At 50.7% G+C, this 15,035-nt stretch overlaps 1 protein-coding gene across 4 annotated transcripts in view; it reads left to right on the forward strand.

The window, feature by feature from the left end:
- Positions 1 to 296: 296 nt before the first annotated feature.
- Positions 297 to 15,035, forward strand: part of SLIT3 (slit guidance ligand 3) — a 703,024-nt gene continuing 688,285 nt past the window's right edge. For all 4 annotated transcript variants that reach the window (XM_081520700.1, XM_081520701.1, XM_081520699.1 and 1 more), the window contains exon 1: positions 297 to 938. In XM_081520700.1, the coding sequence (XP_081376826.1) occupies positions 742 to 938 (197 nt within the window). In that variant the 5' untranslated portion in view covers positions 297 to 741. The remainder of the gene's footprint in view (positions 939 to 15,035) is intronic.

Raw genomic sequence — 15,035 nt, forward strand, 5'->3', positions numbered from 1 at the left:
GAAGTAGCATGCCTAGCTCAGTGCAGGAATAAAGAAAATGGATCACCAGCCTGTTCAGTCCTTGGCTCCCTAGAGTGAATAAGCCTCAATTCTGGGGCCCTGCTGGCCGAGCGAGTCCCTCTTCCCGTCCGTTCCTTCTCACTCCTCGGTGGCCTCCTCCCTTCGTGCTCGCGTTCGCTCCAGCAAAGTTCCCAACTTAGTCGACATGACGCGCGGCGCAGCCAATGGGAGGCGGAGCTGGCGTTTTTGGTGGGGCGGGAGGGGTGGGCCCCGCGTCTCCGGTGTCTGCCCTGCTCAGTGAATGGAGAGAGCGAGCGCCGGCCAGCTCACCCAGCCGCCCCGTGCCCCAGCCGCCGTCGCCGCCGCGCTCCCGAGCCCGGCCCCAAGCCGGACCGCCCCGGGCGCCGTGCCCCACTGCGCTCTCCCCGGGTTTCCGACCCGGCCCGCGCCCCGGGCCGCAGTCCGGTGGGGCCAGGGGGCGCTCGGCACCTGGGCACTCCGAGCGATGCGCAGCGGGGCAGCGCCGGCCCCGCCGATGGAGCTGCTGCTGCCGCCGCCGCCGCCGCCCGGCGCGCCCCGCTCCGCCCGCGCCCCGTGCGCCTGAGCGCCGAGCTCGCTCCTCCTCCGCGCTAACTCCGCTGCCCGCTCCCCAGGCCGTCCGTGCTGTTAGCGCATCTCCGCGGGCTCCACGCGTCTTGCACTGCCGAGGCAGCCTCCTCCGGGCGCGGGCCCCTGCACACTATGGCCCCCGGGCGGACGGGGGCCGGCGCCGCCGTGCGCGCCCGCCTGATGCTGGCCTTGGCGTTGGCGAGTGTTCTGAGCGGGCCCCCCGCGGCCGCCTGCCCCACCAAGTGTACCTGCTCCGCCGCCAGCGTGGACTGCCACGGGCTGGGCCTCCGGGCGGTTCCCCGGGGCATCCCCCGCAACGCCGAGCGCCTGTGAGTACCCCCGCCCCGCCCTACCCACCCGGGCCACCCACCTGGGTCCCACAGAAGGGCCCCCAGGCGCTCCAGATCCTGCCTTTCCCCTTGGTCGCGTTGGTTGCAGTCTCTGCCTTCCCCATCTCCTGGATCGGATCCTCCACCCTCTGAGTTGGGGGTCTGTGGCTTTGGACAGGTCTAGGGAGAGAGGGCTTGAGGCCCCCTGTGATGAGCGAAGAGCAGCGTCTCTCCAGGGGTGAAGGGTTCCAGACGCAGGGCCAAATGACAGTTTCCAAGGAGAATGCTGGCAGAAGGCAAGGGAGGAGATGACACTGCAGCCAGGGAGGTCTTACGGTGAGATCTTAGGGAGAGAGGAAGGGGTCCGCGCTATTTAAAGAGGGAGGGGAGAAGAAAGCTGAAGGGTGATGGGGCTGCAAGGCACGGGTACTAGGAGAGAGGGCTGAGAGACTGTGACCGGCTCGGGGATCAGCATGGGCCAGCCGCTTTCTGCCCTTGCGAGGAAAGTTGAGAGTGTGTCTGAAGGTCTAACTTCTGAGGAACCAAACCAGTTCAGAGTGGGTGCTTGCAAAACCCGCCCTGCCTGGAGCGCAGCCTCGGAGATGCCAAGTTGCAGCCCGGGTGAATTTTTTATGGCTCGGTTATAAATGCCTCTCCGAACGGGGCCGGAGAATGGAAATGCTGACAGCCCTTTAAATGAGAGCGAGCGCTATAATCTTACAAACCGCACTCAACCTCGGATCTTGGGCTTGGCAGCAGGAGGAGAGGCGCTTGGAGAGTGGGGTGGATTGACCCTCGTTTTAACCCCAATTGTGCAACCAAATATTTACTTTTCATATGTCAACGTTTTGGAAACATTTATCATTTTGATCCTCGGACCAATTTCAAAACTTGGACTGGGGTGGGCTCTTTCTAGCCTGCAGTCGGGGAGTGAAGAAGGAAGGAGAAATGGTGGAGGGGGGTTGGAAGGGACTGGGAACACAGCCCAGAAGTGGGTGAGGGTTTGCTCTAGCTGGTAGCTTCCTGCTGGTCTTGGTTCTCCCACTGCCCCTTCCTCACATGTCTTAGAGTAGGTGCAAGGGTCTTTGAGATTCTGCCTTCTCAGCTTTAGTCTGGAGGAGAGTTGCAAGAGACTAAGATGGATTGTCTTAGAGTGTTATTCCTGTCAATCACCTCCTGTCCCTTCATTCTCTATTGCTTACTCTTTATGTGTCCCTGAGCAGAAACTCAATAGAATTGCCTTTCTTTTTCCTGCTTTCCTTTGGCTCAAAACATTTTTTTTCCCCAAGTGCAGTGATTATTCTGTGGGGGTGAACCATGCAGTTCTAGAGACGGGTAGAGCTGAACCTTCATGCATACACGTGGAAAATGTGGCTTGGAAATGTGAAATGACTCGCCTAAGGTCACACAGCAAATTGATGGCAATAAAAGGGCCAGAATCCAGGCTTCCACAACTGAATTCAGATATTATATTCTACCATGCCAGTGAAAACATCACTTTTTTTAGTGGTGTTTTTGGAAACCTATAACTGATAAACTAAATTCACCTCCCTCTTCACACCAGGGCCAACCACATGAGTGAGTGAAATAATAACTGTAGCTAATGTTTAACAAATGCTTTGTGTGCCTCAGTTTGTTTACATGTGTTATCTTACTGAATCTCTACAACCCCCTTATTAGTTACAAAGGTAATGCTTATTATTCCACTTTACTGTTAAGCCTTTTTGTCATTGGCTCAAGGTCATGTAGTATCTAGTTAAGTGTTTGAATTCGAGTGTATCTGGCTCCCAAGTGCACACCCCTTACCCCTCTGCTGGACATCCTTGGAACAAGGGTCAACTTGGACCAAGATCTGTAAATAGGTGGTCCTGGGAGGGTTCTCCTTGGGCCGGGGTCTTAGAATGGGCAACTGTTAGCTGCTGCTTCGGGTGCACTCTGCAAACATTCACTTGCTGTGACATTAGCTCTCCTGTTTGGGGTCTCTTTGATATTTAAAATCATGTGGCATGTTTGAGACAGCAAGGAGAGTAGGCCCCTCGACTTCTGGCATGTAGGAAGTCCTCAAAAGCTGCAGGCACAGCTCTGCAGCCAGCACACCACTGCACTGCCTCCCCCAGGAGACCCAGGCAATTGGGGGCTGCCCATCTGCTCTGTAATTGGAGAAACTGGGTAGAGACTGGAGTCCTGGGCATTCCCATGGGCCTCTGCCATCATGGCACCAGCAGGCATTGGCAGAGTAGGAGGTGCTTTGGAATGTGTGAATCTCATCTCCCTTGGTTCTGGTCACTGATGTCTCTTTTGGTGGGCTTGCATTAGGGTGAGGTGGTTGCCAAGGCTGGCTTTTCATCTAGTCTCTTTCCTCCTCGGGGTAGGGTTGGGGGCAGGTTTTACAAGCAGGCTGGGTCAGAGTTACTGCAGGGATTAGGCACAGCCTCCCAACAACAGTTCCTATAGTCCTTCATCATCCTACACCCTCTCTCAGTCAGCTCACATGTAACATTTCAATTCTGCATACTCTTGGGGGAGGGGTGGAATTTCTGAGTTATGCTAAGGATTTCTTTAGGGAGGAATTTTTCATTCATTCTTCCCTTTATTCATTCAACAAACATAACTTGAGCGTCCACTGCATTCCAGTAACTGTATATAAAATCATGGCATATACAGAGGAAAACCAGTAATCCAACTTCAAGAATGTAATCAAAGGATGGAAGAAGGAACTTTCCTTTAGAGAGCCCTTTCAGCTTCTCAAGGCTCATTTTTTCATGTGGCTCAGTTTTGTCAGCGGGGCTTCCTCGGTGGCTCAGTGGTAAAGAAGCCGCTTGCAATGTGGGAGCCACGGGAGACTGGGGTTTGATCCCTGGGTCCGAAAGATCCCCTGGAGAAGGAAATGGCAACCCACTCCAGTATTCTTGCCTGGAAAATCCCACAGACAGAGGAGCCTGGTGGGCTACAGTTCACAGGATCACAAAGAGTCAAACACAACTGAATGACTAAACAGGAACAACAACAACTTTCGTCAGCACTGCCTTTAGATGCTCGGGACCTTCCTAAAATCCATTTTCTGATCTCACATGTTTACGTTGCATTTTATAACAAAGAGGAAGCGTTTTCTCCCTTCTGCGTTCCTGCTATTCTGTCTCCTAAAGAGCCTTTTATGAAGGGGTGTGTGTGTGTGTGTGTGTGTGTGTGTATGGTTGTTGCTCTGGTGGTGTTGTGACCGTGTCCACCCACGGCGCACCTTTAAGGGAAACGTGCATGAGGATAATGTAGTCACCATTTGAACTTTGCTCCAGGCCTGGAATAGGGCCTGTTAAATTGTTCATAATTAAGCTGGTATCTGTGAGCTAGGGGTCTGTGTTCTAGCATATTCTCCATAATGTCAGCACATCACACGGAGAAACTCTCCGCCGTTTATAAACTACTGACAAAATTTTTTTTTCCCTTCAGTGGGGAGGTGACACCCACAAGAAAGCAAAATAAACGCAGAGGAGAATTCAGTGTAATTTATTATCCACGGAGCAGAGATAGAGGACGAGGGGAGAGGAAGTGAATGGTGGTGCCTGAAACAAAACATTTACCAGGGAGCTCAGAGTAAACAGATGCTGCATTTACCCTCTGAGTACAAAAGGAGCCCACAGATGGAACTCTTCTCCAGCCACAGTCTCGGCCTAGGAAAAGAGGAGACAGATGAAAATGAACTCTCATGCAGGGCCCCTTCGCCCCGTCCTGCCTAAAGGCAGGCGGAGGCCCGCTTCTCACCCACAGTGAGGTGGTGGCCTGAACAGTGGAGTGGGGCAAGAGTGGACATCTTTGGTTTTTCACTTGGCTCTGGAACATGCTAGAGACTGCTCTATTTAAATAAACATTTCCTGTTTGCGAAGGAATACGGGCTAAAGGCTGAAACGTGAGAATGTGGTAACTTAATTTTCTCCATCACTCCAGATGACGGCAAGCTTCGCCGGTGGTTGGGTCCAATAAAAACCGACACCGTGTCATAGGCTTTCCCTTACTTGACCACAGAGGTCCTGAGGTCAAGTGGGAGACTTTCCAAGATGCTCAACAGCCAGGCCCTGCATCCTGGTACTCCCAGCCCTCCAGGCCAGTTCAGAGGGCCAAGAGGCAAACTGGTGGATCCTGGGGCCTCTCTGGACCAACCATGGGGATGTGCCCTTTTCAGGGGAGCAGTGTTCTCCTGCTGCGTCTACTGGGTGGGACACAGCAGCTGAAAATATCCTGCAGGGTGCTGGGCCACTTAGAACGGATTGCTTTCCTTCTCTGGGCCTCATCTTTCTAAAAGTAGGATTCTGGTCCAGCCCATGGTTTTTCATGTATAGTCTGTTGTTCACTGGTGAACTGTCAAGGGCCTCTTTCCCACAGCATAGAACAGTGTCTGGCACATAGTATGTTTTCAGCAAGTATGTATTAAATAAATTAATGATGAATCTCAAACGTACACATCTTTCTATGGTTCATACAAGTGAAAGCTAAGTGGTTATAGATTTACATTTTTATGTATGGCTGCAGGCTACTTACTAGTAACCTATTATGTGAGTTATTAAGGGTTTCTAAAATTTAGCTTTCATGAGCTAAAATTATTGCCTTACTAGAGTTACCAAGGAGTGATCCATTCTGGAGTCTGGTTGCCAGGCGTTGCTAAGCAACCTTGCAAAACTCCTACTGTGTACATGCCCATGAAAAGAGCTAGAAATCCCGATCACTTAAACCATAGGACTTTCTAATCAGAAGCTCATCAGCATTATCCTCCACTCTGTGGCTTTTGATTGCTGCTCTGCTTCTATTAATCCATGTATGTGTAGGTTCGCTATTAAGTTTTGCTTTTGCTCAAGAGCTGGGCCTTGTTTATTTCTGCATATTTGCTACTTTGATTGTTAGTTTGTTTCTCTCCAGTCCCCTTTGTTGTACTGAGTTGTTTTTCCCCTGGAAAGCGAGAGCAACAGGTCTGAGCGCTGGGGAGTCTCTGGCACTGAGTGGTTGATGCAGGATGATTTCAGAGCCCCGGGCCTCCTGGTTCAGGCCTGGTCTCTGGAGACAGGCAGCTCTGGTTTGAGTTCTGGCTCTGTTCCATCTTTGCAGTTGCACTTGGGACAGGTCACCCCACTGCTCTGGGCTGCCCTCTGTTTCACCCCTTTGTGCCGTATTTCCACACCTGGTTAGAGGGATGGCACTCACACTGGCCCCTGTGGGAACGCTATGCGTGTGGCCCAAGGCGTCCATGTGAAGCACTCAGCGCAGTGCCCAGCGTGCTACCATTCTTTATCTGTACAGGGCGCAGAGTCAGTGTCCCTTTGGGAGACAAGTAAATGAAATAATGTACCGGAACTGCTTAACACAGTACCTGGCACACGGGCCTCCACAAACTCTTAATGATTGTGACCACAGCGGTTATTTCCATTTCTTCATCTCAGGCCTCATCCAGCTGGAAGTTTTGAGATGCCCATTTGAAGCGTGCCTGTCGGGGCAAGTTCCCTGCCTGCACATAGGCCATGCCCAATCCCTTCGTGCCCGGTTCCCTCTCTCTCCTCCCCAGCTAAGCCCAGGTTGGCCTCTGTTCCGTAAAAATGAGATTACGGTTGAAGTGGTTCATATCTTTTCCATGGGCATGCTGCTCTGTGGAATATTTAAATAAGGAATGCATTTATTTATTTATTTTGAGGAGGTTGGATTTTCATGCGGAATTTTTGGCCCTGACTTTATTTTTTCAATGCTCATTCCTTCTGTCTTTGCCTAAATACCTACTTTTACTGACTTCCCTTGTCTGCCTCTGTTACTGCTTTTACTTGAAACAGCTGTATTTACTAGCATGCTCCACCCTTGTTATGTAAGGTGGTCTTAACCCTTTTTATAACTGCTGGAAAAACAAAAAACAAACAAAAACAAGGCAGATTTTTTTTCCTGAGAGATTTTCTGAAGCACTGCTAATTCTGAATAGGGTAGATCCGAGGGTGCCCTGCTGTGGTTTCTGGTGTTGAGTTTTTCCAGGCTCCCGATTATTCATTATTCTCCAGACTTAAATTTAAATCCATCTTACTCAGATGGGGAGAACTCTGCTGGAAGACCTAGACTGTGTTTGAAGCTACTGCTAGCTCCGCTCTGCCAGAGGCTGCGCTTTCCTTCCTACTCTGTGGGCTTGGTGGTTGTGTTCCTGGCACCATACTTGGTATAGCCATTCCCCCAGAAACACTGTCAAGTGTGTGTGCTGAAAGGGCCTCCATACTGAGCAGTCTGGGAAGTGGGAAAGGAGTACTTTTGTGAGTAAAGGTGTGGATTTCAGAGCCAGCTGGGGCTCCAGTCCTGGTTCACTGTTTAACTATCTGGGTCACCTCAGCGTCTTCGTTTATAAAATGGGAATGATAATCATCCCCTTAAACAGGACGCTGTATCAGATATAGAGACTGCCTGAATCCCAGTGCATCCTCCATAAATACACCTATTATCATGCCTATCAGAATTCTTATTGACTGTAGTCTTCATTCTGGAGCACACTCAAGATAAAGCCTGATTTGGAAAAATATAGATTGTCGAGGTTGAAAGGGGTCCTGTTGTCCAAGTTTCGACCATTTGCAGGTTGGTCTTCCACCAGCATAATTTGGGGGAAAGTGGTCCTTCTCCTTTGTTTGATTACATTTAGTGGCGAGGCCCTCAGTTCTTCCTAAGGCAATTTATTCCATTTTTAAAAGCAGTTCTAAGAAAGACATTTTCTTTGTTTGGGGGTTGGACTTATCCCCCATCACTTGTTATTACACAGAGCAAGCCGAATCCTTTTCCCAAATGATAGGATTTCAGACACCTTACGGCTGTTGTGTTTCTCACCCACTTACCCGAACCTTCTCTTTTCTTCCATAAACTTCTATAATGACCTCAGCTATTCTGTGCGTGTTAGACTTCGAGACAACCACTCGCTCCTTTCATAGTTTTCTTCCTTTAAGTAGATCCTCGTCCTCTCTGCCTTTCACTGGTTTGAATGGGCCCTTCCAGCCCCTCGCCGTCTTGCCTCCTGTCACTGCATATGCTGAGGGGCCTCTCCACGCTGTCCGGTCCCTGCCGGAGGCTGGCTCAAGCTGATCCTGCTGTTCGCCGTCTCCCAGTGTCTCCCAGTGTCTCCCCAGTGTCTCCCAGTGTCTCCCAGTGTCTCCTCAGTGTCTCCCCAGTGTCTCCCCAGTGTCTTCCAGTGTCTCCCAGTGTCTCCTCAGTGTCTCCCAGTGTCTCCCAGTGTCTCCCCAGTGTCTCCCCAGTGTCTCCCAGTGTCTCCTCAGTGTCTCCCCAGTGTCTCCCCAGTGTCTCCCAGTGTCTCCCCGTGTCTCCCAGTGTCTCCCAGTGTCTCCCCAGGGTCTCCCCAGTGTCTCCCAGTGTCTCCCAGTGTCTCCCAGCGTCTCCCCAGTGTCTCCCCAGGGTCTCCCCAGTGTCTCCCCAGGGTCTCCCAGTGTCTCCTCAGTGTCTCCCAGTGTCTCCTCAGTGTCTCCCCAGTGTCTCCTCAGTGTCTCCCCAGTGTCTCCTCAGTGTCTCCCCAGTGTCTCCCAGTGTCTCCTCAGTGTCTCCCCAGTGTCTCCTCAGTGTCTCCCCAGTGTCTCCTCAGTGTCCCCCCAGTGTCTCCCAGTGTCTCCCCAGTGTCTCCCAGTGTCTCCCCGTGTCTCCCAGTGTCTCCCAGTGTCTCCCCAGTGTCTCCTCACTGTCTCCCCAGTGTCTCCCAGTGTCTCCCAGCGTCTTCCAGTGTCTCCTCAGTGTCTCCCCAGGGTCCCCCCAGTGTCTCCCCACTGTCTCCCAGTGTCTCCTCAGTGTCTCCCCAGGGTCTCCCCAGTGTCTCCCAGTGTCTCCCCAGTGTCTCCCCAGTGTCTTCCAGTGTCTCCCAGTGTCTCCTCAGTGTCTCCCAGTGTCTCCCAGTGTCTCCCCAGTGTCTCCCCAGTGTCTCCCAGTGTCTCCTCAGTGTCTCCCCAGTGTCTCCCCAGTGTCTCCCCGTGTCTCCCCGTGTCTCCCAGTGTCTCCCAGTGTCTCCCCAGGGTCTCCCCAGTGTCTCCCAGTGTCTCCCAGTGTCTCCCAGCGTCTCCCCAGTGTCTCCCCAGGGTCTCCCCAGTGTCTCCCCAGGGTCTCCCAGTGTCTCCTCAGTGTCTCCCAGTGTCTCCTCAGTGTCTCCCCAGTGTCTCCTCAGTGTCTCCCCAGTGTCTCCTCAGTGTCTCCCCAGTGTCTCCCAGTGTCTCCTCAGTGTCTCCCCAGTGTCTCCTCAGTGTCTCCCCAGTGTCTCCTCAGTGTCCCCCCAGTGTCTCCCAGTGTCTCCCCAGTGTCTCCCAGTGTCTCCCCGTGTCTCCCAGTGTCTCCCAGTGTCTCCCCAGTGTCTCCTCACTGTCTCCCCAGTGTCTCCCAGTGTCTCCCAGCGTCTTCCAGTGTCTCCTCAGTGTCTCCCCAGGGTCCCCCCAGTGTCTCCCCACTGTCTCCCAGTGTCTCCTCAGTGTCTCCCCAGGGTCTCCCCAGTGTCTCCCAGTGTCTCCCCAGTGTCTCCCCAGGGTCTCCCCAGTGTCTCCCCAGGGTCTCCCCAGTGTCTCCCAGTGTCTCCCCAGGGTCTCCCCAGTGTCTCCCAGAGTCTCCCCAGTGTCTCCTCAGTGTCTCCCAGTGTCTCCCAGTGTCTCCCAGTGTCTCCCCAGTGTCTCCTCAGTGTCCCCCCAGTGTCTCCCAGTGTCTCCCAGTGTCTCCCAGTGTCTCCCCAGGCCTCCGTGCTGTTGACCTTGTTTTCTCCCATCCTCAATTTGTGCACTTGACCTTTGGCATCTAAGTGCTACCCTTTGCATTTATCCTAATTAAATTTTGGGAAATAGTTTCATTTCATCAGCTTTTCAGGAACATTTCTCTGATGATTTTCCTTCCAGCATATTACCCACTCCTCTCCTCATTTCTTCTGCAGTATTAGTGAGCTTGCCGTATAGATCTTTATCCAGGTTGTCAATATAGTCAGCATCGTTCTCTCAGTTTTTTCCCACATCTTTCTATGGTCTGGGGTGTAAATTACATGAATACATTGTCCTGTTCTTCCTGGCTGGGGTAGATACAAATCCTGAGTTCTTATTGGCCTCTAGCATCTTCTTTCCCTGGAGTTCTATTGTTCGTATTTTCTCTGGAATGATTTCCTATTAATGTTTAATTCCCCTGTGTGTTGAATTTTCTCTATACTCTTGGTAGCCTTTTCCTTCATGACTTTTGCTTCATCCTTATCCTGTCAAGTTTGGTGCCAGAAGCCCCATCAGCCTACGATGTGGGGTGGATGAGTGTGTGTCTGTGTGTGTGTGTAGATGTGTGTATGTGTGTTATTCTCTCCTGTGAAATATTCTAGCCTGAGGAGTCAGGCCCTTCTTTTCAGCAGCGTGCCCCATCTGAGAACCTCTGTTTCTCAAACTGATTTCTTTTACTGTCTGGGGTGCCCACTGGTATGGAGCTCATTTGCTTGGAAAGTGGGTGAATGAATGTGATGCAGGACGAGGCAGAGAGGACTGAAGTGTCCAGGTGCTCCTGAAGCCTCTGTAAACACTGACGCAGTGACGATGGTACTCTCCATCACCGCCACAGCGTCCATTTATGGGGCCCTTGTTTAGGCCTGGTGCTGCTCTCACTCTTGACATGTATAGACACAATCTTCAAACAGTGATGCCAAACAGCAACTCATTGTGTCCCATTTTACAGATAAGGAAACAGAGTCGGCGAGGTTACTTCCCCCGGTGGGAGGTGTGGAGCCAGGGTTGATCCAGGCAGGCTGGTCTCTGGGCTGCGCTCCCACCACTGGTCACATTAGCCTTCCCCAAGTTAAGTTAGCATACCCTTTTCCTGTCTTCTAAACCTAGTTCTCAAAGAATGACCAGAAGGGAAAAAAGCAAGATCCTATTGAGTCAGTGAGAACCTACTGATGCAAGGTATCCTGAGAGGGATACCGATGCTGTGTTCTGGCCTCCTGGCAAAAGAGCTAGGCTGTCTGGCTTGGGGACGTATTAATAGGTGACGTTTGAATTGGAGAAGTGGGTTCCCATGGCTAGAAGTAGGATAGAAGTAGGAGTGTAGTTTAGATGCACAGAGTTCCCAGTTGTAAAAAACCTAGGAGGGCCTGAGCCCCTTTGAAATGATCGGGGCCACTCTTAAAAAGGTCTTATCTAACGGGGGCATTTAGGGTGTTTAGGACTAAACCCAGTCTTAGGGAAAATATCACCATGGTTATGTGGCTAATTACTATGATTTTTTATTTTAGATTTGAGGGAAACAACCCTCCAAGAACATTCTAATGTGGCTTCATTTTTTTTTTTTAACGAGGGCCATTTTTTTTTAAAGTCTTTATTGAATTTGTTACGATATTGCTTTTGCTTTGTTTGTTTGTTTGCTTTGTTTTGGATTTTTGACTGCAAGGCATGTGAGCTATTAGCTCTCTGACCAGCGTCTGAACCTGTACCCCTGCACTGCAAGGCGAAGTCTTAACCACTGGAACGCCAGGGGAGCCCCCTGATGAGCCTTCTTGGCGGGTTTTCCCCCATGAGTATCTGCCTAGCTCTTGCCAGGGATTGTCTTCCCGTCTAGCTGGCAGTACCACTCGCCTTCTTTCAGCCGTGATCTCTGGACTCCTGCCACCCTGAGGTTGGGTCCTGCTGGTACAGGATGTGTATAAGATGCAGCCTAGCTGGAATGAGCGTGACTTCACTTTTCATGGTCTTATCACTGCTTGTGTGGGCTCAGATTCCTCTTCTCTTGTCCGAAATGCCAGTCTGAGTTCCTGACCCCTGATTCATTCTGCACTTTGGCAACAGCATGCAGTGTGGTTCCTGAAAGGCTGCCAGCACATTGAACCACCCACCTTGACTCCCTCTTGGGTTTCTCAGCCTCCCTAGTTTCTGTCTGCTCCCGGCGTACCCCCTCCTTGCTCCCCTGCCCTCAATTGTAGATACCCCAGCTCAGGTCCGTCTGCATAGTGTGTCTGTGGTCTCTTCTAATCTGAGGCTTGTGGGCTTGGCCATGGAGGTGTGCATCTTGTGTGTCTCTCCTGGCCCCCGCCTGGACCCTTCCAAGCTTGGCTTCTTACCCAATCCTGCCCTGCAGGTAGCTCTCCATTGCCTAGTACTGAATTTGGACTTTGACCACCTGAGATTGTATTTCAGGAGGATCTTTGTGGCCTAGACCTTAGTTGGAGACTGGAGACTGCCAGTCCATGGCTGTGTCCTGAAGACAGCCTGAGACTTCATCTTTAAGGCCATCTGAAGTCTTTTATAATTCCCAGGGTGGTGGGGAGAGGTCCTCTGGGGCTGGCTCCTGTGAATGATAAATACAACATGCTCCTCAACTCCATGCAACCCAAACAGAGAATAGAGACTCCATGCAACCCAAACAGAGAATAGAGACTCCATGCAACCCAAACAGAGAACAGAGCGGCTTCTTCTGCGATTGGAAAGCTCAGCAATGATGATTTCATTGGCGAGCTGTCCTGCTCAGAAATGTGTTATGAAAGTTTCTGGATCATCTAGTCCTTTCCTGATATTCTATTGCTCCCCTGCACCTCTGCCAAGCTCTGTAATGTAGGTAGAAAGTGTTTTATATGTGAGGTTTCGAGGAGGTGTTAATGTGAAACCAGTGGAGAGTACAGTTTGATATAACCTTTAATGAGGAAAAAGACCTAGGGAGAAACCTAGTTTCCATCCATTTTTTTAACTGCAGAAACTTACAGGAGTGTCTTTCGGAGTCTTAATTGTCTCATCTGTAACCTTTAGAATGGTGGGAATAACACTTCTCTCATGGCACTGATGCAGAGTTTAAATGAGATCAAATGTCTGCAAATGTCTCCTAAATCTAGTGCCGTGGCAATGACTTACTGATGCCACCCACAAGAGCTTTATCAGCTAAATCCTGCATCTAAAAGATGATCAGGATTCATCTTAACATCTTATATTTATAGGTGAGGAAACAGTGAATTCAAAGGACTTGCTCAGGGTCATCCATGTTTTTGAATTTTGACTGGGCTTTTCCTTTTCATTTATCAAGATTCATCTTTTACAAATGCAAATAGAGCCTCACACCAACACCAGCCAGGTGGAGTTGAGAGAACTTTTCACCTGAGTAATTACTAACCGTCAGTGTCAAGAAAGTAGAACCACATAAGGGGCTCCTTGAAAGATGGAGTCATTTAAGGGAGCTATTTGTTGAGTGCCTACAATGCTGATGCTGGGAAAGATTGAAGGAGGGAGGAGAAGGGGACGACAGAGGATGAGATGGTTGGATGGCATCGCTGACTCAATGGACATGAGTTTGAGTAAGCTCCCGGAGTTGGTGATGGACAGGGAGGCCTGCGTGCTGCAGTCCATGGGGTCGCAAAGAGTCGGACACGATTGAGCGACTGAACTGAACTGAACAATGATGACTTGGGCTTCCAAGGTGGCAAGGTGGTAAAGAATCTGCCTGAGATGCTGGAGATGCAAGAGATGTGCGTTCAATCCCTGGGTTGGAAAGATCCTCTGGAGAGGGAAGTGGCAGCCCATTCCGGTACTGTTGCCTGGAGAATCCCATGGAGCTGGCAGGCTGCAGTCCAGGGGGTCACAGAGAGTTGGACATAACTGAGCATAGCCCAGCTCCGCAGCATAGAATGATGACTAAAGCAAGTGAAATGTCCTCCTAACCGGAACAGCTCAAAATAATATGGAACTCAGTCTAGGCTGAGCATTCCCACCAGGTGACTGACAAGGTGAAAGCCACCATGCTAGGTTCAAAGAGGAGGAGATTTATGGGGTGATGGGCAAAATGAAGGATGAGACAGCAAGCCCTCAGGAACCACTGGTGAAAGCAAGCCCCACTCATCCCTGTTAGTGGGTACAATATGTAGAAAAACTCACACATCATAAAAAAAATAGTACAAGTAGAATTTGAAAAAAAAAAAAAACAAAAAACGCATGGGGAAAATATTAATATGAGAACAATTGTATCCGAGAAAGAATTCAAGTATGCCTCCGCAGCTAGCTGGCAAACAGCACAAGTTCTGCATTTTATTAGAGTCCTGACTCTGCGTGGAACACTGACCTTATTTGAGAAGCATTTCATAAACAGTGACACACAGCTCGGCAGCATTTGAGGCCATGAGGAGATACAGGGCCTCCTTTGGGAGGCCAGCTTCCTCTCCTGGGCCTCCCCAGCTGTAACTAGACTGCTGGACTTGGTTTCCCTGGTGCTGATCCCCCCCTAGTCTTCTCTCTGAGGCTTAACAAAGCAGGCAGGAGTTTCCCCAGAGGAGAAGGAGGAAGGGGCTTTGGACCACAGTTTGCTCTTTGGACAGGTTTGCCTGAGAGTGGGGTAGGCAATGGGGAAGACAGCTTTGAGGGGAAGGGTCTGAGAACCTCCCTTTGGGCCAGTTTCCTTTTCGGAGAACTCAGTTTGTGCCTGTACATGTGGCTGACCGTGTGGTTCCTGGCCGCTGTTCAGCTGATCCTTTGGAAGGGAAGACCTGGGGCTTGCAGTAGCCCTAAGAAATGTATGCAGTACATCTCCTCCTGCTAGAAACTGGCACTTTCCTCTCCATCTGCTGCCAGCTTACAAGTCCTGAATTTCTGCCATGGAACTTGGTTCTGTCCCTCCCCCTCATTCCCTTGTCTAGCCAGGAGGCTTTCAAGCTTTGCAAGTAGCTCTGGAGATCATCTGGTCTACCCGCTTCCCACTGATCTCAACCCACCCGGACAGATACGAGTCTCAGAACTGTAACCGGAGGGGACCCCAGCTTTGTGGTGTGAGCTGCCCTCATGAGAAGTCTGTCCTGCTTTCATTTCAGCCTCAATCACAGCATTTGGTCCTCGATAATGATCACTTAGAGCCATAGGAAGCCTCTGCCAATCTGAGAAACCAGGGAGACAGAAGAAGGGACCAAATCTAGTCGAAAATAAATAAATAAATAAATAATATGGTGGAACCCAAGGGGAGAGGCACCAAAGGAGCTTGATTAAGGTATAGAAAGGGAAGATCCCAGATTGAAGGAAAAAAAAAAAAAAACAGCTGGGAACCAGGACTAGGGAAAAAATCCAAAATGGGAAGGCCAGTTACTTCAGGGGAGGTTTTAATGTCTCTAATGCTCCCCCTGCCCCC

The sequence above is a fragment of the Giraffa tippelskirchi genome, chromosome 8 (assembly GCF_054371585.1).
Source record: "Giraffa tippelskirchi isolate mGirTip1 chromosome 8, T2T-mGirTip1v1.2.pri, whole genome shotgun sequence".
NCBI lineage: Eukaryota > Metazoa > Chordata > Mammalia > Artiodactyla > Giraffidae > Giraffa > Giraffa tippelskirchi.